Raw genomic sequence first — 27324 nt, 5'->3', positions numbered from 1 at the left:
GAATGTAATCACAGTTGAAAAAATAATTTTGTGTGAGCCCTCCTTTCCGTCCCAATACATGCAGAGGCAGAATTTTCCAAAAGCACAACCCAGGTTGTCGAAATAGCGAAATAAATATAAATAAACTTCCGTGTTACATCTCTGCCCGTTCCATAGAAAAAAACAAAATCACCGAACGACATCTGTATTTGCTCAGATTCTGTGTGTTGATACCAAAACATTTCGGCATACTCGTGATCCAAACCCAAGGTCCATAACCAGCTCAGCTGCCCCATTATTTCCAAGTCACAATTCATCACCGGCTCACTAGCGTCCAAATTTAAGCGTGCCGGTGCGCTCGGAGGGAAGTCCGCCGGCGCCCGGACCTTCGGCGGTCGGCCTGAGCGCCGACGGAGGAGGAGAACGAGGCCCCGGTACCGATGGCCCGATGACGGCGGCGGTGGGCACGGCCGGGAGCGCCACTGTCTGTATAGTGCCCCTCTCGCAAGGCCCCAGGTCTTCCAGGCCCTCAAGACCTTGAGGGGGGCCCTCGTAGCCCATGTTTAGCCGCAGGGGTTGGTGGGCTTGGCAGTAGTCTACAATCGGCTGCTCGTATCGGTAGAAGGTCAGAGCGCCCATCTGATGAGGAACCTGTTGCGAGAAGAAAAACGTGTTATTGGAAATTTGAAGAACAGTTTAGACATGTTTGATGTGCTTTTGTGGTTCAAATCTTTCAGCCCAATTGGCAGCATGTGTCATGTCACATCTGGCCACGTGTTTTAGAGTGTCACCTCGCTTTCTCCCCAACCTCAACACCATGCCAAACAAGCACAAGGGACTGTTTTGACAACTCATCTTTGGTAATTTTCCAGCGCATAATAAGCTCTGCTAAAAAAAGAATAAATGAATATATTGTACCAGGCAAAGGTGGCAGATGACCTGGATAAGAAAAAAAACAAATAAGCGCACACAGGCAACAAAAATCAGCGAAAGATCCACCACATGGATTTTAAAAAATACCCTACCGTATTTTCCACACTATAAGGCGCACCGGATTATAAGGCGCACCTTCAATGAATGGCCCATTTAAAAACTTTGTCCATATATAAGATATATACATTTGGCCCGCCGGCCGGACTTTGGACACACCTGCTGTAGTGGCTCAATATTGGTCCATATATAAGGCGCACCTGATAATAAGGCGTACTGTCGGCTTTTGAGAAAATCTGAGGTTTTTAGGTGCGCCTTATAGTGCAGCAAATACGGTACATGACCCGAATCTCAGGGAGCACTGAAACTAAATCTAAATTGGAGTAGGAATGCAGTAGCAAGACAATAAATAAAATCATTCGAGACAGTTCTAGGAACTCACCAAAAAAAAAATAACTTGTATCCTCAATCATGCTGATTATGCCGACATGATGCAGTTGGTTCAGGAATTACCCCGGACCACTGCTCTCTATACCAAAGCCTTCGCAGGAAGCATCTGCAACATTAGGTCTGTTTTAAATAAAAACGGTTACTCCTAGCCTCAAGCTCGAGCATAACATGATTATCTCAAGTCGTGCCGCACTATATTCTACAATTGTGCAACACTGCAGTGATATAATGTTATAAAACAGCCACCGCGAGCTAGTGTCTGGTTGGCTTTTAAGAAGGATAGCAGACCTCGTCTTTCTGTCAAGCGAGAATCTCCGTAACCATCACCTCTCTTGCTTCCTCAACCTCCTTCTTCCTCCTGAAATGATCTCCATTAAGTCAGGCTGACTCATTACATTATAGCCACTCAGTGGATTACTCCCATGATTTTGCTCTCAGTTTAAACCCTTCACCAACTTGGCCTCACCGGCCACGCCGCCACCTCAGCTGCCGTTGCACGCACGTACGTCGTGGTCCACTTCAACCTCGCTCACGGCTCCTTGCCCAGTGCATTGAATTAATTAACTGATATTAACTCCAAAGCGTCTCGGTGGACGCTATCAAAGTGCCAGGTCATTAATTCGCCCTTGTGGGGAATAAGTCCAAAAAATGGCTACAATGGCTCATACTGTAAATATATTTTCAAAGTAGAGCGTCATGAAAGTTATAATTGTTCTGTCCTTGTCCTTTAAGCATGAAGATTTTTTTATATCGGATGTGGAAATGAATGTTGAGTTCAAAGTTCAATGGCTCCTTTCACAAATTCATAGTTACACAGGGCAAAATATTGAAAAAATATTTTTTCCAGAAGTCATCGTTTTTGCGTCAAACTTCCCACACGGACTTAGCTGCATTATGTATGAGAGAATTGTTTGGGCGAGTTTTTCGATTGCTTATTGCGCACGTCGCGCTTGCGAGTCATTTCCATAAAGGCGCAAAAATAACGGAGCCACACGCGCTGCAACGCCGTATGCATATTTGCATATTTTGATCTTTTGGATGCTCGCCACCAATATCTGAGCTTCTGCTTACAATGACTGGCAACCCGCCTCCACCTGGATCCTGCCTCTGTATGCATTTGGTGACCTTCAGTCCCAAAGCTCTGAAACAATCGGTCTCAAAGGCATCCAACTATATTTATACAGTAATGTATAGTCATCTATATTTTCTGTCAGGGAATATTTTGTTGGTAAATATTAGCAAGACTAGAGTGGATAACAATAAGCGCCAATTACATGCTGGGCTTCAAGATAATGCAAACGGGAAGAGTGCCTGAATTTAAAACGCTAGTTCAACATCTATCAAGACATTTCAGTTTGCAGAAACAAAAAACAACAAGCCGTCGATGCTGTCGAGATAGACGAGGTATCCAAGAGTTTAGTCACGGACTAAAGTGTAAGCTAAAAGGATGTTGCGACCCTCCCTGACCTTGCTGACTATAAACGGAAAGCTGTCGATGTTCATATTCATGTTGATCCTCGTGCAGCCAGCCTACAACAGCCTTTTTGTCTGGTGAGTTATCGGAGCTGACTTTGTATACAAACCTAGTAGGAAGTAGGAATTTCATCCAATTAAAAAAAAAAATCTATAATATTCATGATACACATGAGTCATGTAAGGGTCTTCTGATTTTTATTCTCATGGCAACTTCTAAAAGCCAGGCTTAATGCGCTGCTTCCAGAAATGGCAACAGAGTGTGTGAGTAATGAGCGTGACCCGAAATCAACTGTGGTTCAACAATGAGAACATCAGTTCCACACTAATCATGAATATTGGGGGGGATGGAGTGCGTCTGGAAAGGCAACCAGAGGCTTTTAAAAGCTGTAACTAATAAGATGCACTATGTTGGAAGGAGTTGGGTAGCAGCCAAAAGTGATACGCAGAACCTCTTTCCGCTCTCCTTAAAAATATTCAGACACAGATGTCCTTTCTTTATGATATCGACATTTGCCTTTGCAAACAAACTACCACAAGTGTGCCAAAGCAGGATTGGGCATTCAATCATGAATTCCATCAGTCCGTCCGTCCGTCCATCTATCCATCCATCCATCCGTCCGTCCGTCCATCCATCCATCCATCCATCCATCCATCCATCCATCCATCCATCCATCCGTCCGTCCGTCCGTCCGTCCACCCATCCTTCCATTACGTCACCTTCATGACTAATAGACTAATCAATTGGCTCCGATTCGCAACTCCCCTAATTTTGAATCGAGCTTAATTTGCACTTTGCATGTCCAGCATCGTTTCAATTACCGATTGGCTTTATCAAGAGTAAAAAAAAAAAAAAAAAAACACGCACACACAAGCAAACAGCTCGGGCCGATGTATCATCATGAGTCGCATTAAGGCAAGTTGCCATGCATGCTTTTCTGAAAATGTGCACCGAACGCAAAGCAGCTTCAAACACCGACAAGCAAATTGCAGGACCCATAGCAGTGAAGGAACCTTGTTTGATGCCTGTTTACTAAATGTTAATTAAAAAACGCCTGGATCCTCAAATCCCCGATAAATATTTCATCATCAGTTATTGTAATGGAGCAACGTTATTTAGATTGCCTTCGGTGAAAATGCCAATCAGCACCACTTGTTTATGATACTCTGATATTTTTGATTCCAATTTAGAATATGCAACAACTACAAAGGTCACCATGCCTCGTCTTCAAATTAAGCATGTACATTTAGATTAAATTCCTAATCCATGTAGCTAAAATGATATGCAAGACCTAGCATGAAAAACTTGATTACCTCCGCCAAGATTTTTTTTTGTTTAGGCTTGTCAGTTTGATTAATTAAATAGTCCCATAGGAAAAGGTGTGGCCAATTTTCACTCTGTCCAATTCAATTGTTGAGATTTCTTTTTTTCCTGAATAAGTTTATCTATTCATCCATCTGTTCCTTCCCCGCTAAACAATCTTTTGATGCCGGGAAATTAATGTATTCATTCAGAAAAGGCACATAGCAGCTCAGAAACACTTGGGCACAGCAGGGCTTTGAGCTAAATGGTGTTTTCCCCGTGTAAATGTCTCTCTTTGACAATTGCAATACATTCTTTTTAGCAGGTTGAGGGGAAACACATGCTGTGCCTTGTATCTAGCTAGACGCAATCGCTCTTGCGACACTTTTAAATGATTTCACCTGTACGGAACAGATCACTGGGTTACTGCATTTCTTTTTTTTTTTTTTTAATAATTCTGAAAAAATTGACATTAGCATTGCAGTTGCATATACATTGGACCGAGTCCTGCAATGATCCATTTCATGAATTGAGTTCTCCAAGGAAAAATCAGCTCCGTAAATTTGAATTGAACAAAAACACACTTTCGGTCCTTGTAGGAATCAGCTTCTTATCAAACTCCAGATTATTGTCAACACAACATATCGCGTTGCGATGTCACAATGTAACTGTTGTCGCGTGTCAATAAACAATACAACAGCAAGATCGAGAAAGAAAAGGAGAGAAATGAAAAGACCGTCTTTCACTCCTCTGACGATTCCGATCGTTCACTTCCTGTGTGTCATTGTAGATAGGAAAGCAGCTCTGGGCTCTTTCCTTTTGACTGAATATCTCCCAAGGTAATTGCTCTTTCTACTTTACTTTCAAAGCCATGTCAGTCTCGCTGAGCTAAATGACAGCCTGGTAGTAAGTGAATTATGGATGGGGGGGGGAGATTCACAAAGCCTTTTCTTGTCGTGCTTGTCTGGTTACATGGTCATGTACAGGTCATCAAGGCAAAAATATGTGGCCACGAGATGAGTTAAGGCTTGGCTGGTGGAGTGGTCGCGTCTCAAAGCATCCCGAGTGTGGTGAACCAACTCAGATAGAGGGAGAGGGAGTTTTTTTCCCCTCTATTTTATGCACATATTAATGAGGTCTTGCCAAGAACGTGCAACGGATGTCTCATTAAAATGAAAAAAGTGAGGTGACGGTGTCTTGGTAGCTTGTGTAACACTGGTGGCACATTCTTGTGGATTTTTGCTGACAGCCACCGACATTGGAGAGGGGCCAAAATACAACAAATAGAAACGGGTTTAAAATATTCTATGTAAGTAGTGCGTATCTGCACGCGAGCTTCCCTTGAGGGTAGGTAGAAAATCAATTCTTTTCGTTTGCTTGCTCAGAGCGGCAATGCGCCACGGAAAAAAAAAAATAATGGTCACAAAGTGCAGGCGGGGAAAAAAGCTGTTAAGAATGGTTTTTTTTTGTTTCCTTGGCAGAGGTATGCACGCTTAAGTGTCATGACGTGATTGGTTGTCTGCCAGGGGAAAATCACCTCATTAAAATTCTACTGTCATGTGACTGTCAAAATAGCTTCACAATAGAATCCAAGAAAATTTAGGTGCACTCCAAAAAATTGGATCCCACACTAAGTAGCAGCAGTCGCGTTGGAGTTGTTCAATTTATTTTTTTTTTTTTCAGTATTACGCTTAGACTTATGTCATAATGAGTCTGACGGGAGCGAATTGGATGTCATCGAGTCTTAAGATTATAATTTAATCTTCAGGTAGGTGCCCAATTTTTGGTTGCACCACACCCACAAAAAAAAAAAAAAGATTGACGGTGGCAGGGAGAGCGACGAGAAAGTCGCTGCCAGTCGAAGAATTGAGGCAGAACTGCTTTTGTATTTCAGAGGCTAAATTATGCCGTGTTTGGCATTTCACACATTGTCAACAATCATTTCTGACCAACAAAAAATGCTTCAAATATTTTCATTTCCAATCTTTTATACAGTAGCCTACCACACACAAGTTTGGACGCGCCTTCTCTCCTAAACACAAAAAAAAGCCTTTCATACTTTTCACCCCACGAAACGTCTCTCACATTTTTACACAAAGCTTCCATCAAATCAAATTTTACATGGAGGACTTTTTCAATCTCTTTTTGTGAGTCTCTCCCCAATGCAGCAAAGAAATGCACAGGTCTAATGAATCAAAATGTCACGCCCGCCAAGAAAAGACGAAAGAAAATCTCCACTCAGGGATGTCAGTGATTCTCACGCTCAGCCTTTACTGTAGGAATTTCACTTTCCTCAAGTAAATTGGCCCGGTGATTTATTTCACCCCTGACATCCTTTCGTCGGAATCTGGGTATCTGCTCTTTGGAAGGCGATGACAGGACTATTGTTAGGGGGGCGGCCGTCATGAAAAGCTATTCTCATGTCACGTTTGCTCTCTTTTTCTCCCTTCTCGCTCCTTATTTCTGCTAAAAATCCCATCCAAAGATGATAGCATCCATTTAAAGGCCAAGTCCATTTCACCCTTTTAACTCATTCACTGCCTTGACGTCTATAACCATCAATGGCACTGAATGGCTTCATTTCAATATTCTATTTGACTGTATTCCAAATCCAGTCAAACTGAATCATTAATTCCTGATAAAAATGCACATTGTGACAAATGACGAAAAAAAATTTGACACTGTCAATCAATCCTTAGGTACAATCATTCCCTATGAAGTCTTTTATCCGTTCATATTCATCATTCCGTTTGTGAAGCTTCTCTCCATCATACTTCTTATTTTAGTAGCGACGCCCAAAGCGCGCCTCAAGACAAAAGCGCGGCAAATACTTTGGTGACAAACATCAAGTCAAACTGCCACGACGCGCTCGCTTTAAATTGTCAGCCGAGACCGACAACAGACTACAAACGCAACTTTTTGCGGATTGGATAAAAGATATGATTATATACAGACGAGGCACGGTGACCCGTTGTCGGCTCCGTCGGCCTTGCGGAGACTCAAAGCTAAACGCAACCATTACAGCACATTTCCGTTCCGCCTCTTTGTTCATCCCTGCTGCTTTTTGCTAGATAACACAGATGTGACCGTGTGGGTGGAGACATGTGGAGAAAATAACACGAGAGTGAACACATGACAGTATTTGCGTGTCATATAAGAACCGCCTAATCCTAAAAGGACAATGGGCAAAACGTCGGAATAGGTTTGTAGTCTGAATTGTGTGCATCATAAGAGAAAAAACACCTACGCTGCAATACCAATTAAATAAACGCATAATTAATCAAAGTTGAATAAAAGTGAGCGCTTTATATGTCAACAAGCAATTATATAAGCGGCAACAATAAAAAACAGTTCGGTTGAGTACACGAGTCACTGCACTGGAGGGCACCCTGAGATCACTTCCTTTGTGCCAAATAATGCCGGGTGAGGCGAAAAAATATTTCAAGGATCGTGGTAAGATCTTGATATCTTGCCTCTTCTCTAGCAGAAAGAAAGATCCAAACTAAAGCAAACACAAAAGGTAATTGAAAGAGCTTCATTGGAGTGCTTTCAATCTGGAAATGTTCTTACAAAAATGGTTTATAGAGTAGAAATATTGGTCAATTCTTTGAAAAATAAAAATAAGTGGAAGCATTATTTATGAATTTAGTGATTTATTTGGAGACAACAATATGCATATTTGTGTCTGAATCAATCTTTGGCTTTATTCGTGAGCTGGCTTTCAGGGAAGAGATGAGGACGAGAAGATAAGAGCCAAATTCCTAACTGGATTGGAAAGAAAACGTAAACACAATCTCCTCCAATTTGACTATCAACCGGAGCAACATGTCTGGGAGAGAGTGGTCCTAATTACGCTCCAAATGAACATTGACTCTTTCCTAATGGAATTAATAAGCTAGACCATATTTGTGCATTTTAGCCCTTTCGTGTTAAAGTTGCAAATCATTTAGATTTCATTTTGTTTTTTTTATTTAGATTAGAGGGTTAGTGACTTTTTTTGTCTTCGAGTTCAGAAGGCAGATCGTTAAAAAACAACTTGCTCTCCCTGGATGACTCAGCCGAGCCAACTCTACTGACCTTATTTTTACCTTTTTCTTTTGGATGACCGTTATTAGCAGCCTGATGAGTTGGGTAGTGAATTGTATCTTCTAGAAGACAAAAAAACAACAACAATCGGTATACTAATGGTGGAATTTTTTTCAAGCCTTGGGGGAGTATGAGATGAGCATGTCTGGCTCTCAGATGGAGGTTACAGCTTTAGACCTTGTGTAATATGTTAGGTAAAGACAATTACCAAGGACGATATGAACTAAGTTGGGGTGGACTCTCGTGAATGGATGATTTTCTTTTCTTTAAAGCTTATGTTACATAATTAGAGTCATTTGATTTAAAATAGGTTCAAGCAAAAAGTAAAAGGACAGTGGGTTTAGGGTGGTGTGTGCTGGAACAAGAACTGCACTGTCAGAATGTTAATGAGCCGAGGGATACGAGTAGGCGTTGCAATCTGTTGACTTCTGCTGCTGTCACTGTAAATTGTTCTGAGAAACGAACCAGAGGGAGAGAATGAGCAACAGTATAAGCGAGTGTGAGTGCTGTGGGCTGTGGATGTGAGGATGAAGGACAGATTGAAATATTCCATTTATTCTCGTGGGAATTTGCTAGGAAATCATAAAAAGAGAAATGAAGTCTTACATTAGTTATTAAACCGTTTTTTTTCTTTTTTTTTGCTGCGACTGCTCTTGAGTATTTTCTGTGTACAAACACGAAGAACAATAGTGACCGTTCTAGTTTTTCAATCTTTGTTCCCATTCGGTCCAACTAAATTTCCTATAATTCATCTCAGGACAAAGTGAAGAGATATTCTGGGGGCTCCTTCAGATGCAGCTCATGCAAGAATGCCAAATCATCTTTGACTAGACTCAAGTCAAGCTTAACAAAAGTCATCATTAAAGTTGCATAATGTCTCCTGACTGGCAACGACAGTAACTCATGACATCTGCCTTCGTTTTCCATGTTGGCTGTCACAAGCAATTACCGACTGTTGCGAACCGTAATCACTTGAAAGATGGATTGTGCTGGATTTTAAAGAACGTTTCAAATTGAAATCTTAGTTCTTCTCATCACCCGTAAAGTCCTTAATGGTCAGGCACTGTTACATCTAAAAAAGAATGTGTTTTAAATGAACCCATTGGACACGATAAACCCAATTCCAACCATATCAACACCGCTAATACAATTACCTTCTACGCTAATGCTAATTAAACCCAAGCCAGAGAATCAAAACCAAATGTGCTGGCTTTGGAAATATACTGAACGGAATTCATTCAGATAACGCTCATAAGGAAACGACGCCATTGCCTGAAATACCCGTCATTCGGCATTCCGTGATCATAATTATGGTCTGGCATCCAAGAAGTACTCAAGAATGACGGTGTTGGGATTCTGGCCCAAAAATCCCAACACTAGTTTGTCTGTGATGTGATTGGAAAGCGAGCTATGTTTGCGTTTTGCAGGTCCTCGTGTCGTAATTATCCGTCACAGCAAGTGTTACGGATCGAGCGTCCTTTGCGAGTTACATATCCTCTTTAACCAAATGATTTTGTAATTGGTTATTTGTTTCCGCGGTGGTGAGAACAGCTGCATGCAATTTGGCGATGTTAACCACGCGCCTGTGACACCCCCCAAATAGCAACTTCTTCAAATACCAATCTTGGAATCAATCAACTAGCGCCTCTTCTCCTCTGAAGTGACTCTCCAGGTATTTTTTTTGCCAGATGTCTTATTTGGATTTCATATCCCAGAGCAACGAGTGTGTATCTGATTACCGGCGGTGCACAAACTTTCAATTCCTCCTCCATTTCCTGAGAACGGGGTTTCATAGGGGAGCCTTGCAATGCTGATAAAAGTCACTCAGTTCCTTATTTGCTGAATTGCAGGGGCAGAGAAGCCTTGTAAAGGCGATGATAGCTTCATCTGTACAACAGAAGATGTGAGACCCTTCAGCTTTAGCCTGTTGACCGGCGGAAATTGGACATACACTACCGTTCAAAAGTTTGGGGTCACAAAATTGTTTGGGTGACCCCAAACTTTTGAACGGTAGTGTAAATATTATTATATTAAAATATTACATTTTATATTTGTATAAGATTATATATAATCTATGAATATAAGTATACATATATATTATACGATTTTTTACACAAAATTTATATATATATAATCTATAAATAATTATCTAAATAAATATATATACATATATAATAGATACAATATATTGAACGGTAGTGTACGTGAGTTTTGAAAAAAAAAACTTAAAGTGGGCACACAGCTGAATTTCAAGGATATATTTGGGGGGTAAAATACAAATCCCTTTTTAATGATTTTTTTTAATGCTTTATTATTATTTATTTTGAGAATGAATTACCTGCAGCAGCAATTAAGAACAGTTTAGCCTGATTAAAATGTATTACCATGATTGATGAATTGTGACATAGGAGCGTCAGCATCATGTCATTATGTTAATTCTACAAAACACAACTAAAAATTACATTCTAGCAAAGTCAAGAGAAACACAGGAACCGGTTCCATCGGGGCAAAACCGGAATTTGAGGGGGGGAAAAAAAAGCAGTCAGATTAAAGGGTGGAGCTGAGTAAAAGAAACCCATCAGTGGCGGTTGTTAAGAGAGCAAAAATTGTGGCTTGCTGTCACAAACAGTGATTTGACCATATACTCGTAGTATATAATTGTGTCATCCCGTAGTTGAGCCGCAGTTAAGAAGATTCACGGGCCAATACGCAAGCACTGCAGGAAAGTGCTGTGCTAAGATTGCGAGGGCCATCTCAAGGAAGAAAACAATCACCATTTTTTTTCCTGGCAATATGACACATCTTTAGGGCAATGTAGCACTTGTCATTACTCATCGGAACAGGCGAGCTCAAGAGCTTGTGCTGGAACACCAAAACGGGAAGATCATTAAACGCAGCATTGGAAACAAATAGATCAATGACAATTCCAGAAAGCCTTTTGGTGCAGATGACGACGGCGAGTCAAACTATCAATTTCAAAGTGGATCATTTGTTTATTTACTCTGAATCAACTCGAATCCGTGAGGCGAGGGGGAGGAGGGCTGACTTCTACTTTCTTGGAAGGAATTTTCAAACATTTCAGCCTAAATCTATTTTTTCGTGCTTCTCACACACACACACACAAACAATGGGGTCACAAGGCTGATTGCCTATTGTCCACTCATGAAAGGCTCGCCACCTGGCTCCCGCTCACCTTCAATCGAGTTCATTATAGCGCCTGTGCACTCGTCCAGCTGCTGCTTAACACCCGAGAGATGGATCTGTCTCACGGTCCGAAACCTTTCACCTTGTTTTGCCGCAAAATGACCCCGGGACTTTGTCCGGACACTAACTGCCCCTGTCACTTGTCTCGGTTTGCTCCCCGAAGGCTTCAAATAGCATCCCGTCGATGGCCATTCCTCGTAATCTGAGGATCTAGAGCTGTCCTTCTGTAAATTGAATGCTGCGAGATTTAAACCGATTCCCTCTCTAATGCATCCCCTGTTAAAGATTACGGAGGCATGTAACAGCCTTTGAGTGGTCTGTTTTTTTTTTTTATCATGGTTAAATCAGTCAGCCAGGATGATTTGCATTAAAGACAGAAGGGATTTTTCACGTCGGAATTTGTACGAGGTGTCAAGAGCTTTTTCCCCCGAACTCGTAAACAGACCAGCCATCCACACCACATGCAATAAAAGTAGCATGGTAGTAAATAAACATTAAACAGACAGCTAGTAGCACTTAGATCGCTTCTACGCAAGATTGCAATATATTAATTTGTGATTAAAGGGTAGCTCAATAATGGGATACCGTATCAAGGCGCATGATTGATTTTTGAGAAATTTAAAGCATTTTAATTGCACAAAAAAAATATGACGGGATAAGTGATCATCGGAGCCCGGTACAGTCGAGGTGTGGAATAGCGTGCTAGCGCCAAGTCATATTAGCACGCTTGAGTTCTCCCCCATTTGTATTATTTTTTCCCTGTAAAAACACACCTACACCAAAAGTCGCCCTCTGTCTTCATCTATTTTAAAGAGAGCCACAAAACACTAAAATATTAACACAGTCCTTTCTAGCAAACCCACACACAGAACTTCCCACAGGACGTTACATTAGCCGAGCAACTTTACCTTCCCCCTTGTGCTCAAATTGCCGAAAAGTAAAATCGTGATCATTAGCCGACTCACATGAGGCTCATTACGCAAAGACAAAAGATGCATTGAGTTCAGCCAGACTAGTTTAACAAGGTATTCTCTGGAAGGGCAACCACCAAACCATAATTCAGATAAATGTGCGAGCGTGTGTGAAAGGCAACCGATATTATGTGTCCCTTTCTCTTTTCCCCGAGGAGGTGACACGGTTGCAATTGTAATTCCACTCTAATTTCCTGTGTTGCGGCAGTAACTGCAGACTTGTCACTCACGCCGAAAAGAGAATAGGCCTGTCAATCAACCGGCGACCTATTACCGGAGCCTGAAAAGGCATTTTTAGCATATCTACATTTTAACACACTGTCCAACTGCAGATATTTAGATTAGTGAGATGTAATACGAGAGAAAGCGAATCAGCGGAAAGGTGAAAACAACCCTAGCGACAGGCCAAAACAATTCCACTTCACGTGGTTACCGGGGGGACGAAATTGAAAGGGAAGTTTCCTCAGAGGAGCCAACGGATGCATATTGTGCAGTTGATAGCCGGTGTCAAGCCTACAAATACATCGGATGTTGTTTCCGCCCCGAAAAAAAAAAGCTGGCAGTAGGAAAAATACACGTAATACAAGGTGACTTGAGCAGGGTGAGCAATGTGACGGGTAGATTGCGAGGCACCGGGGGTGCTCGCTTCCCAGCTGTGTGCCTCAAACCAAGCAGAGCTCTAACCAGAATACAATCCATCATGCAGTCAGCCACAAGTATGACACGACAGGCAAAGCCGTTCCAGTCAAGGCAGGAAAATACAAAACAGAAAACTGGACCAGAAAACCCCCAAAAATTCTGACAAGAGCAGCTATGAACAACATTGCTACTGACTGACACGGTTGAGGAAAGAAACTCCTCGTTTGTCATCAGGAAGAAGTAAAAGTTTCAGTGGATTTGGGATTTGGAGTATCTCCCCGACTGCCCAACTTTTAATTTCCCCGTGTCAATCTATCTCTGTCTTAACATCTCCCCGACTCTGCACTTTCTGGCACGGGGAGCAAAAAGGGCTCCACAGGGGGGCTCACTATTAATTGAATTGAGTCAGCTATGTCCACTTTAATTCATTAAATTCCGCTGTCAATACCCATTGGGCAATTCCAATAATGCATCCAGATGAGTCTCGGCCGATACATGAGGTGTCCTGTGGAAGGACCAAAGCAAAAATGAAATGTGTGGGTGAGGGGGCGGAGCATAAGGGTGAATTAACACCCAAGACATGAACGAGACACGTCTTGCGTCATCATAAAGACACGGTCATTGACTCTGTCGAGCCAAGAATGTAAGTCTATCAATAGATTGTGACAGATTATTAATTGCAACTGGAATGGAATCTCAGGGAGGTGGAGGGCTGGGAGGGTTCAACAGCAACATAAAGAATAATGCAAAGCTGATCCGACTGGATTTATCTTCCATCGTGGCGTTGCGCTGTTTCATCTTGCTTTAAAAGCCAAGTGCTATCGCCAGCAATGTGATTCCCTTTCAAAAAGAAAAAAGAAAAATTGAATGGACGTGGAATGCAATCATATTACACACTTGTCAGCTTAAAAGGTCAACATATCAGTTTGTGCCCTTCGGCATTTGCAAGCTAGTCCAGTAAAGAAAACATATATGCGTTGCATATTTAAAAAGTATACACGTATGGATTTTCAATACGCAGAGGGAAAAAAAAACAAAAAACGATCCGAGTGAAATATAAATTTGACAATCTGGAACTTTTGTTGTTGCGCTACTGCGAGGGTGGCGGCGGCAATCAAACGAGTGCATCACAGCATGGGAGCATCTTCCTTCGCTTTGAAAACATCAGATCGATAGCAACAGCGAGCGGCATGCATGCGCGTGTGTATACATGAATATTATGGACTGAAAGGCTTTTATCAAAACTACTAAGTATGAGTCAATCGTTGAGCTAACCCAGCGAGAAACGTGTGTCTCGATGAAAGCAGCCGGCTCCCTCTAGTGGTGCACTGAAGTATCCCTTCATTTGTAAGACCAAAGCCACTGCTAACATCAATATTCAGTACAATACATATCTATATATTTTAAATAATATAATTTTGACGATTACTTGGGTTTTATATGCTCCTATTTTAACGTTGGCCACAATTGTAGCATTTCTTTCTGCTTTTGATTCGTCTCTGGATGACATCCATGAAGCCCCGCAGTGTTTGACTGTCCCTGCACGTGCTTGCGCTTACCTCCCACTCTAAGCTACGAGTTTAACATCGGCTCGTGGAGGCTCGCTTCTGTTCGCTTAACTCACCCGGCCTACTTTTGGAAAGAAAAGGACGGTTTCCCCTTTCTGAAATTCTTTCCATCAATCATTACAGCTGAGACAGAAGAGAGGAATGCAATGATACCTTGGCATTACCTCAGAGCCCTACCAAGCATTTTGTTAAAATTGCTTTGGAGTCCTGTTGTGATTGCATCCTAGATACGATTGGCCCTTGCTTTGTGTCTGGCGATCAGTTTGACTTGTTTGCTATGTGGACATTTAGAAGTCAAAAATGTTTTCATGGCCAGGAAATGTTTGACAAATTGCAGAAGATAAATAGTTTAAAATTTCGCAATTGATGGGAACTGAATCGCAGGTGAGTCTTATCACTATTAAAAATCGAAAAATGATTTACGTTCACAGAAAAACTGATTTTTTTTTTCAAAATGGGTTAACCCCATTGGTGATTTTATGCAACGTGCACACATGACCATCTAAAATTTCCAGTCCTGGCCTGAGTACACTGGTTGCATACATGCTCAACCATCTATGTGTGTGTATGTGTGTGTCCGTGTGTTTGGCCTCCCCAGGGGGATGAAACAGTGGTATTCAGCAGCCCTTATTAAAATGCAAGTCTGACCTAAAAGAGTTCAGAAAAGCACACGGGCAGCTGTCCTTGATTTTCTCATCACCTTCCAACCCCTACACACACACACACAACCCTCGTTCACATTCACCCTGCCGTTAAATCACACACGCGCGTCTCTCAAGTCTCTCGCGACGGGCTAAGATCCGATGAACTCGGCTGTTTTCTCTCGCTCTTGTTCGCTTTGTCGGTCTTTTCCTCAGTACAAGATAGTCTTATCAGTTGAGAGGGCAGACTACTCAAATCCTTACCTGCTTAATTTATATTTTATGAAAGAGTAATCTTCTGAGTTTTGAAAATCTTACTGGATTGAGGTTTGTGCAGACATTTCAGACGTACATGATTTTTTTTTTTTTTTGAGGGAGGGGCAATTATTATCAATCAAGGCAGTCCTCAAATTGATGCCATTTATAATATTTATAAATGATGTACAGATAGATCCCGTTTGGTGACATCTACAAAACATATGGAGCTCACACTTGATCTGCATTCCCGACCGGCTCGAGAAGACAAGTGCTACTAAAGCACCGCATCCTCAGACAGAGAGCTCACCTTCAGAGCCTAATGAACACGCTGAAACTCAATGAATTTTAATTTGCCATTATATTGAGACAAGGGATAAAAGCTTGTGAATTTATTAGGGAGGAAATTGAAACGTCTTGATTTTCAGCACAATCTCCATTAAGAAAAGAAAAGGGAAAAAAATAATTAGCTTTGAAGCTGTAATCTCCACCTTAATGGATGTCGAGGTGCTTGGAGGGGTGTCTTTGCTCATCTTCTCAGTTTCTCTCATGCTTCTCCGAATTGGCCAGAGTAACAGACACGCAAAACTCAAACAATATTGAGTAAACAAAGTATGTACTGGCGTTCGGTTGTCTTTATAAAAAAATAATGCATGAAAAAAAAAAATGGAGTTACATAATAGCTCTAGACTAAATCAATGTTTTAATAATTAATTTATTTTAAAAAAAAATCTAATTTATTTTGGCTAAATTTGTCATGCTAATAGTGTTATATATATATATATATATAAATGTATTTTGTGTCTTGGAATCTATTCACATGTTACTGAGTTGATTTAGTCATATTAAATTAAATAAGCAAGAATGATCCCAATACATGAACCATTTCTACTCCGTATTTACACTCCAGCCGGGCCTTGTCTGTGAGCGTACTCGTGCAACGTAGCGTGAATATAATTAACAACCGGCCTAGTAATTTCATCCGACATCTCTCATACCATTCCTCCAACGTAGGTGGTTGTAAAACTGGGCCGCAGCAGGACATTTTTAGAAACCACCCTGTTAACGCACCGCTTCATGGAAGTCTTTGAAGCGCGGGACTGTGGAGTGTCTACTGTGGGTTAGCGAGGGAGAAATCCTCATCTTGTGTTGATGGTGCGAGCTAATTTCCTCTGTGTTGATGAGATACTCAGCTGACACACCCACATATGCTTCACGTATAAGAAGACCCCAGTGGGCACAGTTATTCATTCATCCCAGTATTGCCACCACATACGCGTCTTGGGTGTGATACATGAACACTGACACCTACTCTGTCAGTAAAAGCCTGGGAGGAGTGGAGATATGAGGAAAATCACATCTTAAAGGACAAAACAAAAACACGGGCAAGAATTGGCGTGAGACCCTAATCTGTTTAGGACTGGTGGCAAATATAAAGTCGAAAGCAATATTCTGCACAAAAAAATGTTTTCCTATTGAGCTATTGATAAACAGATGGTGGTTGCTATCATGCACAGTTCCAATCTGCTCGTCAGAAGTTATTAGATGCTTTGTCGCTCAAGGACACGTCCGCATACAGTTTGTGGGCACTGACAAAAAGAAAACACTTGTATGACTCAACTGCTTGTAAACTCGGATCATGTTTGACTTTATGAAAATTGAGTTAACACCTGCGGACGATTCATTTGGACACCGAATTCTTCTGGCATGAATAATATTCCCGTGGAGAAATCATTTCCAAAACACTGACTCACATTCAATTGACGATAAAAGAATCGAAATGACCAGAGATGAAATCCACAGGAACAGCACAGAGACGAATAAAAAAGTGGATCGATTCTAAATATCAGTCACCCCTGTTTATGTGTAACTGACACGAGAAATCCCCACACGTGCGGGACAAACCAACCTCTCTCGCTTCAAAAACACCCAGCCTTGTTTCTGTGGCAACTCATTTGCGAAGCATCAAGGCTGAACACCGAGCATCATGAAACAAGTGGAGCCTGATGTTGGTAAATAGCTGCAAATTGACGGCCCGGTGGATGTAAAGGAGGATGGACTAATAAACCAGAGAGAGGAGGAGGAGGGTGGGGATGGGTACTGGCAGTCCCGATGCACCACGGGTTGTATAAATGTAGACACACGCTCAAGGCAAAGCACACTATCCTAGCAAACTTTGCACCCGTCTTTGATTTATCTCAGTGGGGGTTGAGCCTGCGTGTCATGAAGCTCCACCTATATCTCATCCGCCTACTCTTCTTTCCTTCCCATCACTTGCGAGTCCTCCCACACACAGCTAGCCATCATTCCACTGGTAAACATTTCATCAGCGCTCAAGGAGAGCCTTAAAACACAGCCGCGTGAGGAATCCACCATACGTGTTTTACAGTAAGACGACACGAATTTTAGGGTTGGGAGTATTTAAAAGGGAGTATTTCCAAAGCGCTTCCTGGAGGGAAAGAGGAGAAAAATCAAAAAGAGTTCTATGGTTTTCCTGTTGCCTAGATACAAGCTCGATTCATCTCCCTGTTGGGGAGCTAATGTTTTATTTGAAACATTGACACAATTCATCGCATAAACTTTACAGTTGGCGAGCTTCGGCCCTGCCATTATCTCCGAGCACGTCGCAGGAAAAAAAAACAACAACACAAAAAAAACATTAGAAACACACATTTGTGGTGGAAATGAGACTAACGAGGCTCTAATTTGCAGAGATGAGGCTTTGTTTGTGTACCAGTGTCTGGTTTCTTCCAAATGGTTTGTCATGTGTTCACACGGATTAGCATGGCCTCTCCAAATCGCTCGGCGGTAAACATTTCGAAAGAAGAACACACTGTGTGTGTCAAGTTTAGATTTCTCATTAGCAACCCTTAAAGATTTACATCCGATTAAAAAATAGCTCCAACTGTTCATTTACTGACTTGTTTACCTCAAACCATTAAAAAGAAATCTAATAAAGGTTCATTTTGAGAGTTTCCAAAGGCAGACACGATGAGTCAGCACAAATTTGTTTTCCTCTAAGGTTTTTTTTTTCCCCCTGACAATAAAATCAGACGGAAAAAATAATTTTGGTGGGTGAAATTATGTGGAAGTCGAGAGAAATGTCATATGTCAAACATTATCTGGTGGTAAAGTCTCGGAATTACTTTTGGACAGCTTGTCGATGGTGGAGTCGGAGCTGCGCCGAACAACAGTCGCGCATATCATCCATTCATCCGTCTGTCCATCGCTCTGTCCGTTGTTCAAATTGAGGACTGCAGATGTATAAATCTTGCGGCTTCATACATTTGCTTACATAGCCTCGCATCTACTGAAGCAGAAAATTGGATGTTCAAGCCAAGTTCCTTGTTGCGTACTTTAACTTTTTTTTTTTCCGCGGCTTTCCGTTGAATGGAGGGGACTGACTTCCTGCTCTTCAGCTTTGGAGAGTTGACGAGGACACTTTTACGGTCCGTCGAGCCGTCACCTTTCGGTGAATACGTCAGCACTCAGGTTGAATGACAAATACGCTCATTTGCATTTCAGATTCTCTTGCTGTTCATAGAAAAAAAAAAAAACTACAAGGTGTCTCCGCCTGCAAAATCAATTTCAAATGCAATGCTGTGATCATGTCAATAAATGTCGTTTCTCACATGGGGGCGGCTTACGTCGAATCGATAAGATGACCTCGGTGACGGCATTTTGTATCTGCTGCAAATTAAAATGGATACTACCTTAGGATGAGTATTGTCAGCTATGGTCGAGACATTTTCTTTTTTAAATGAACAAATAATTAGAACAAATACCGTATTTCAGCTGCTGTGCTAAAGAAAAAGACCATCAAGTCCCGTTGTGTCACTGCAGGTATGCACCGCTTTGGAATCAATAACTCAGCTAGCAAAAGCTTTATTTAGGAGACCCCCCTCAGCTTTGTCTTATTCCAAGCAGGGAGCACGGAGTGAAGCTCTTCCACTCCGAGGTAAGACAAATGTCCAACTGTATGGACGAAGCCTGAGCATGAATCGATTACAGAAGAGAATCGGCAAACGCTGAATCAAATTTTTCAGACAACGCTAACTGGCGCTAACGTAGAAACAACGGTATACGAAAAAATTACCCGGATGGAAACGAGAATTCCATCAAACTCATGGATGTCTTCCAAACTAGAAATCCACAAAATTTCTAAATTGTTGTTAAAATTCAGGTAGGGTGAGTTATCGCCACCGACCGACCAAGGGTAGAGTCAATTAATCTTGTCTGTCCCCTCTCTGAAAACACTGCCAATCGCTCTCCCAAGTGTCGATCAATAAAGATATCTGTCAGTCAAGTTGATGATTAGGTGTCCCAGAATGTCCGGCGGTGGCTCGTGGCATCGTGAATTCTCGGAGATGTTAAATAAGAGCGTCTGGGTTGATGTTCTGCCTTAGCCAGAAACCCCCCCCCCGTCCCTGTTCCTGCTCCCCCGCTGTCTACTCCGATCCTCATTTACAGTCAGCTCGAGTTGTCCTGATGTGATCCATCTTATCCCGCCCTGACACGGGCCTCCGTGCTTCTGTCTGCCTTGTGTCCGACTCTCCCAGAGCAGGATTTGGTGGGTGATACTTGGTGAGTGGAGCAAAGCAGCATCATCAGCAACATCCTCGGTCGTAGAAGACAACCATAAACGGGGACAACCCCCAGCCGCCCCGAAAACTGTGCCAGTTTCCAAGGCTCGCTTGTTTCGGGGGCGTAAACTGGGAGAAATCCAAACATGAAGAGTTACTTTGCATATGCTAGGATTTGCTTTTCTTTGAAGAATATTTAGCTTTAGGAAAAACCATGATGCATACTTAAACAGACATCCCCTCCAGCTTTACACATCTTCCTATTTTTGGGAGTGTTTGTTCAACTGACTAAAATGTTCGTATTCCACAAACATGTATGTAAGAATGTGAGGCGGACATGGTCACGATGCAGTCGGTAACAAGTTTTGGAAAAAACTAAATTTTTGCCTGACAAATGATCTAGAAATTCTCTAAAAAATGAGTAACCACCAAATAAGGAGAATAATGTGCCAAACAAATTACCGTATTTCCCAATGTATGGGACAAATTTCCATTTTTAGACAAATAAACCAGGACAGCAAATAAGTCAAACTTTCAGTTCCACGCCAAAAAACAAGGCACTCCTGATTATAAGGCACACTTTCAATTTTTGAACAAAAATTATATCTGTGATTTTTGGTCCGATAAATACGGTAGCGAAAGAATTAGCGACCAGAATAAATAAAACAAACTGCCCCCTGTTTGCTCAATTGCTCCGTGCAAGAAATGTGTTTCATAAGAAATTAGACTTGACTTCCTTCTTGTATTATTAACGGCATATTCAAGTAGTGTCAAAAAGTCAGCCAAAAAAGCCTTAAGAGCTACTGATTAATATTGGAGTGATCTTTACAAATACATATTTTACAGTGTGACCCTGGACATCGTGTGTCTCATGTCTTAAAAAAAAATACAGACACGTGCATTTGTGCGTCTCAAATGAATAAAACATACGTTCCTAATCAAAACTTAATCATAAGGGATAAGCACATTAATTAAAATGAATAATATATTATGAATGTAAATCAGGATTGAGTTTTAGCTCAAGGATAATAAAAGGCAGATCCAATATATGACAATCGTTAATCGGTGATTGATATGTTGCGTCAGAACAGACACTGATGACAAGTGAATCTGTCAGACCTGTGTTCTGGTTAGCATCACTCCTATCCAACTTAATCCGACAAGTACGTGTTTTCATTTCCTCCTCCGTGTAGCTTCATCATCAAGCATGAAGATTCCGATTTGGTCTAAACATGCAGATTCGTTCATTTTTCTTCATTTTAGTGCTTTTCGGATGACTTTTATGCCGCAATGTGATTTGATGTTCACACCCGCTTGGATCCCGCGGTAAATCGTTTCCTCAACAACTACTTTTGAAAGAAGTTAAAACCTGTATTTCCCCTTGCCCTGTTCGGGGAGCTTAGCCAAGATAGAACGTGACAGGGAATCCTAACAAGCTCAGAGGTTTAGAGTGAGATATGGCCACAGAAAAGTGCTCCCACCTGGGGACTCAAATCTTCAATGACAGTCTGCTGACTCTTTTTTCAGGCTGGAAACAACTGGCCAGCATGTTCCATTTTCATGTTTGAATGCTGACTAATAAGCATAATAAATTAGACTGTGTGGCATCTCTTGTCCAACTAAAATTTTTACCAGATGGAAAGGGAACAAGGACATTCCATTGTTTGAATACCGTATTTTCCGCCCTATAAGGCGCACCTAAAAACCTACATTTTTCTCAAAAACCAACAGTGCGCCTTATAGCCCGGTGCGCCTTATATATGGACCAAATTCCTAAATTTAAACTGGCCCAAAGCATTGTGTCATGAAATCAATCATAAGTGGCCCGCTGAAGACTATGAATCATGACTCAAAAAGACTATGGATCATTATTTTATGATTATAAAGTAATTTGTTTCCGTCTGAAGTTGAAATAAAAAAGATAAAATGGAGAATGATTTGATTTGGATTAAAAATCTGACATGATGCATGAATGGTGCGCCTTATAGTCCGGTGCGCCTTATATAAGGATAACGTTTTAAAATGGGCCATTCATTGAAGGTGCGCCTTATAGTCCGGTGCGCCTTATAGGCCGGAAAATACGGTATATATATATATATATATATATATATATATATATATATATATATATATATATATATAAATGTTTGAATAAATATATATATATGTATAGTATACACTATATTCCTATATATAAATAGAAATAAATAAAGTAAAAAAAATGAATAATATATATAAAAAATATATATACATACTATATACTACATACATATGTTGTTGTTTTTTTATTTACCAGGAGGCTCATTAGACAAACATCAGGTTTGAGTCAGAAACAGGGAGTATTCACCTCCATGGCGCTTGAGGGGTGTCTGACGTCTTTGCCGTCCACCTCGTGCCTAGTTAATGGCCACGTGTGGTCATTACAGCCCACCAATGAGTCATTGCCACTCTGGCCTCGGCTCCTTCGGGGGCTACCCGTGCGGGTTCATCTACAACGGCGCTGGCGTCAAAATCACTGCTGCTGTTGCTTACTGTGGCAGTTGTTATTGATGTTTACTCTGTTTCGCTGCACGAAAATAAGATAGTGACCCACTAGTATGCCTGCAGTCATGCAAGGTGTTGTTTATATTCCAACTAGATAGGTCAAACACGCACAGAAAATAGGGTATCTAATGGAGGATCCTCTCAGGTTGTTTCTTCCTGCAGAGTATATCCTTTTCATTCGGGTTCAATCCTATCCCTCTTACTCCAAATAACTTCTATTCAATCTATATCTGTCTCTCTACACTCCTGGGAGTATAACAGCCCATCCCTGTGCCCAGCTGTGGATTATATCACGATGGGTAAACTCATAGTTGTGTTCCATCAGTCTTGAGAAAGGTGGGCCGCTTAATCAAAAAACTCATTCCTCATGTGAGAGCCAATGCACTGAAGGTGAATTCCTGCCTGTCCCTGGTTGAGGATATGTGGCTGCAGCTACTGCAGGATGTCTGATAAAAAAAAAAAAAAAAAAAAGTCCTAGCTAAAGAAAGAAGCACAACCTAAAAAGAAATGATAATTTATCTACTGGCAGTCTGAGCTTACAGTGACTTCATCTTGAGGTGGACGGCTCAATGTAGGACATTTCTACATTTTTTTTTATCACATAGGTGTGCCAGTCCCCATCTTCATTTTCGGGATCCTATCCGCTGTTATTCACCGGGCACTAATGAGTTTACGAGAAGGATGGTGTGTTTCACCACCCGCCTCCCCACCCTCTGCAGGTCCCAGCAGGCTCTCTCAAACTATAAAGCCTTGCCACCTCCCTGTGGTTTTGGTTATTACACCACCCATCAAGAGAACGAATGAAGAGGAATACCAATTAGTCGAGAGAGCGTGGACAACAAAGATGCCATTACGACGCAATCATTTACACGTGTGAGGACAAAGCTAGGTGTCAATTTCTAAAGGAGTCAAACATTTGCAGACGGAGTTAAGAACTACAAATCAATTAGCTACGGGTGGTTGGCTGAGCAAAATCCTGACTTGGAATAAAACTGATTCCATTTGACAGGAACCTTTCCTTAGTTGTCTAATCTTTGTCTAATCGTTGGCTAAGCTTTTCATAATTTCTGACATCATTTCTGATGAGGCATCAATCATACTTGGTCAAATTCAAAGCTTTGGGAGAGTCCAAGACTGGAATGGATGATTGGAATCAGGTATGCTGCAGCAGGTTAAACCTGGAAAACAGCCAGGACCTCAGCTCCATAGGACCGGACTTCCCTACCCCTGTTTTAGACAGCTCATTATCTGGATCAGATTGTATGACCTCCACGACAGTACAATGCCTCGTTCTAAAGGGAGATGGACAAAACTGAGAAAAGGAGAACTAAAGACTTTTCATGATTTTCTTAGAAGAAGCGGGCAGTTGCCATTGTGCTAGGTTTTATCATCCAGACAACAATTTGTCTCTCCGGGGGAACTCGCCCTTCCAAACTAGCGTCTGCCTTTTCACCCGTAGCGGGCAAACACAGAATCATCTATTTGCTTGCTTGTTCGGCCTTTTGCTCCGTCTTACCCTGACTTCCCCTTCTCGTTTCGAGGAATGAAGTCACTGACAGGCAGATGGGCCGATGGGGATCGACTGAGTTCCCCAGGCTGAAAGCTAATTGGGAGAGGCTGAGAAAAGATGTCGGCGCTACGAATACTCCTGACATGATAGTAAAATCGATGCACATTGTATATTTGTATCATGCTGTGTTGAGGGAGAAGATTCTGGCTTTGGATCTGCTCGGATTTATTAAAAAGGCTTTTGTTTGTTTTTCTGAAATGTCCCTCTGGCCAAACCTAAACTTTTGAGTGATAGTGAAGTTCCTGTGGTTTCTGGGTTTTTTAAGAAGTGTATGATGAAATGAAGAAATGTATATTATGATTTGGAACAAAGTAATTTAAGTGGATTGCACAGTTGCTTATTTACAATACGTGGCTCAACTATTTAAGACTCTGCTTTGATAAATGATATTTTCTAAGATGAAGAAAAACAGAATATCCTTTGGTTTATCACTCTTCGGAAAATAAACCCGAGGCGGGAACTGGGTGCTCCCAACTTTCGACATGATTATTTAGCTAGCAATTACAATACCTCATTAAATGGATTTACCTAATGAAGAGCATTAATCCTGAGTAGAATTAGAACAAAAACATAAACTGTAATCACACCAAACTTTCAGACTTCTCATTTATCAGTGCGAGCCGCAAATGCCCCGTGTTTCAAGAACTAAATAATGGCATCCATTTTTACTGTCTGGTGAAAAAGCAGGCTCTAAACACACTGTAGGTTCTCTCCACTCGTGCAGGTGTGACTTTGCTAGTTCATAACTAAATGTCCTTGGACATGCCTGTGGAAGGAATCTTGATGTGATGACACTGACGGATGGACATGGTTATAACTAGCACCCAAAGTAAATACATCTGGGACAGGATGGTGGCATTGAGTCAGTACCTGTGGCTCAATACCAGGAATCAGATGGATAAGGGAGTTAGAGAGCCGTGGTCCTGAATACAGCCCATCTAAAGTTCTCAAAATGAAAGATGGTGGCACGAAACATAATTGTTCCTCCTGAAAATCAGAAGGTCTTAGGGGGGACTTTCTCTCACCGCAAGGAACTGATTGGCCTCATCACTTTCCAGCAGTGCGTGCAAGAAAAAAAGCCTTCCGATTCTCGTGATACTCCTCGGGCCTTCCCGAGTCAGTCCTGATTGTGTCAAAGGCAACAATACCAACCACAACATCACCTTGTATTGTGTTTTATGGGAGATGTTTTTTTTCCCCCCGAATATCCAATAATTGTATTATTCATAGCCTAATCACACATAAATCAAGAAGCGGATACATTCTCAGTTGCCGTGGAAACAGCATGTCCTGATGACATTAGCCTCTCCGTGTGACGGGTTCTTCTTTTGGAGAGACAAGTGACATGAAAAGTGGACTATTCTCATCCCTACCAGTCAGCCATCATACACAAACCCGGCCCATCACTTTCACTTGGCAACATCGGAAGGCAAAGCTTCACGATGACTCGTTTTTACACACAGGAAAAAAACACAAACAGTGAGGTTGAGTTGTTTATAGTGCTCAGGCAGCTTCCTCTTGGGTTCTGATGTCCCAGAAAGCCAAACACAGCGGGAGATTAGTGGTTTGACATGTTTTTCCTTCCGTACTCGGTAGAGGGGGGGCATGCAAATGTTGTGAATGATGCTGAATGGCGGATTCCAAAGTTATGGATTTAAAAGTTTGATAAAGACTTGTTTTCTTTGCTGTCTGCCTCGGAGGGAGGAGAAGTGTGATATAAAAGATGGATGACAGACAGACAGCTAGACGATAGATAATCAGCGGCATTAATATTTTCTGCATCTCGGAGTGACGTACGAGTCGGGCTATCAGTTCAAGTGTCAACTTGTAGATATGAACCAAACTATCTACGAAAACTAGGTCATGCAAATCAGACCGACCAGGCTTACAGGAAAGAAAAATATAGATATTTCTGGCATCATAAGATGGATTGTGATAGTTGTGAAGAAAAGTTACAAGGGCTGTGAATCACTGCAGGAGACACGAGACGTGGGTGAATAAAGTGGGGTAGACTCAACAGATTTACAGTTCCAGATATATCTACAAACTGCACTGTGGCGCTGAGTCAGCAAGAAGTCAACAACGGTGCATTGCTTTTCAAATCTTCCAGATATAACACTCGCATATTGCTGGGATCCCCTCAAAGGAGAGTAAGAAGTAGTTGTAGATAACACCACGCGGGATTTACATCCAGAGGTTGCGAATCCACTAGACCTGGATTCTCCATTTCTGATTGCATCTGACACCCGATTAAAGAAGCTTGGACTCTCTCTGGTCTCTGAAGGTGATTGATTGGTGGTGAGCCAGTTTACACTGGTTCGACAATTTCTGCAGTACCTGATTGATACAGTCCAGATGAAACCATAATGACTGCTAATCTAGATAGAGACTTACAAGCATGTATCTGTCCTAAATTATTTTTTTGTGTTTCAGAGGCTTGGTGGGTTTTGCCTCCGATGGGGAATCGGTATCGATTCCCAATCGATGGCTTTAAAAGTACAGCTGCGACAGATAGCTAGCGCTCTGTCGGACGACTCATCTCCTGTTGCTTCTGTTAACATTAAGTACGCACTTTTATTTGTTAAACCTTGCACAATTGGTCTTGAGTCAATTTGCTGGGATCCACATAAACAGCTTAACCGTTCTTGACAGCCTCAATTGTATAGTGAAGGCAATCACATCTTTGGATTGACATTTGGCACCCTAATACAGAGTGACGGTTAGTTAGCATGAATGGTAAAATATTACCAACGCATCTGCATAAACCAATCGGGTACAACACTAGGAATTGAATCATCACCTCTAATAAACATATTCAACAGATTACTGAACACTGAAGGGAGGATTTATTGCGAGGTGGTCGTGTTGTAGAGCATTAGTTTTTATCTTGGCACACCTAATAAATTGGCAAGGGAAGCGTATAGGATGGGGGTGGTGAGGGGGAGACGGATGACGAGAAAATTCAATGGAGATAGTCGTGAATGCAAGCTGACCTTGATATACTGTACTAAAAAATCTAATCAACTTTAAAGATTAAATCCGCGGAATGGAAGAAAATACAAAGATTACTCTCGCTGGCTAATTAGCAGATATGTGAGGAAACAGCAATGATTAGACTATTGTATTTT

General features: G+C 41.6%; 1 protein-coding gene across 1 annotated transcript in view; it reads right to left on the bottom strand.

Moving 5' to 3' along the window:
- Positions 1-306: 306 nt before the first annotated feature.
- LOC133163751 (leucine-rich repeat transmembrane neuronal protein 4) overlaps positions 307-27324 on the bottom strand; it is a 37585-nt gene continuing 10567 nt past the window's right edge. The window contains exon 3 of the mRNA XM_061293967.1: positions 307-630. Coding sequence (XP_061149951.1) covers positions 307-630 — 324 coding nt within the window. The remainder of the gene's footprint in view (positions 631-27324) is intronic.

This window comes from Syngnathus typhle, linkage group LG12 (assembly GCF_033458585.1).
Source record: "Syngnathus typhle isolate RoL2023-S1 ecotype Sweden linkage group LG12, RoL_Styp_1.0, whole genome shotgun sequence".
NCBI classification, from domain to species: Eukaryota; Metazoa; Chordata; class Actinopteri; order Syngnathiformes; family Syngnathidae; genus Syngnathus; species Syngnathus typhle.
The sequence above is the reverse complement of the archived record's forward strand: the minus strand, read 5'-3'. Positions and strand labels throughout refer to the sequence as shown.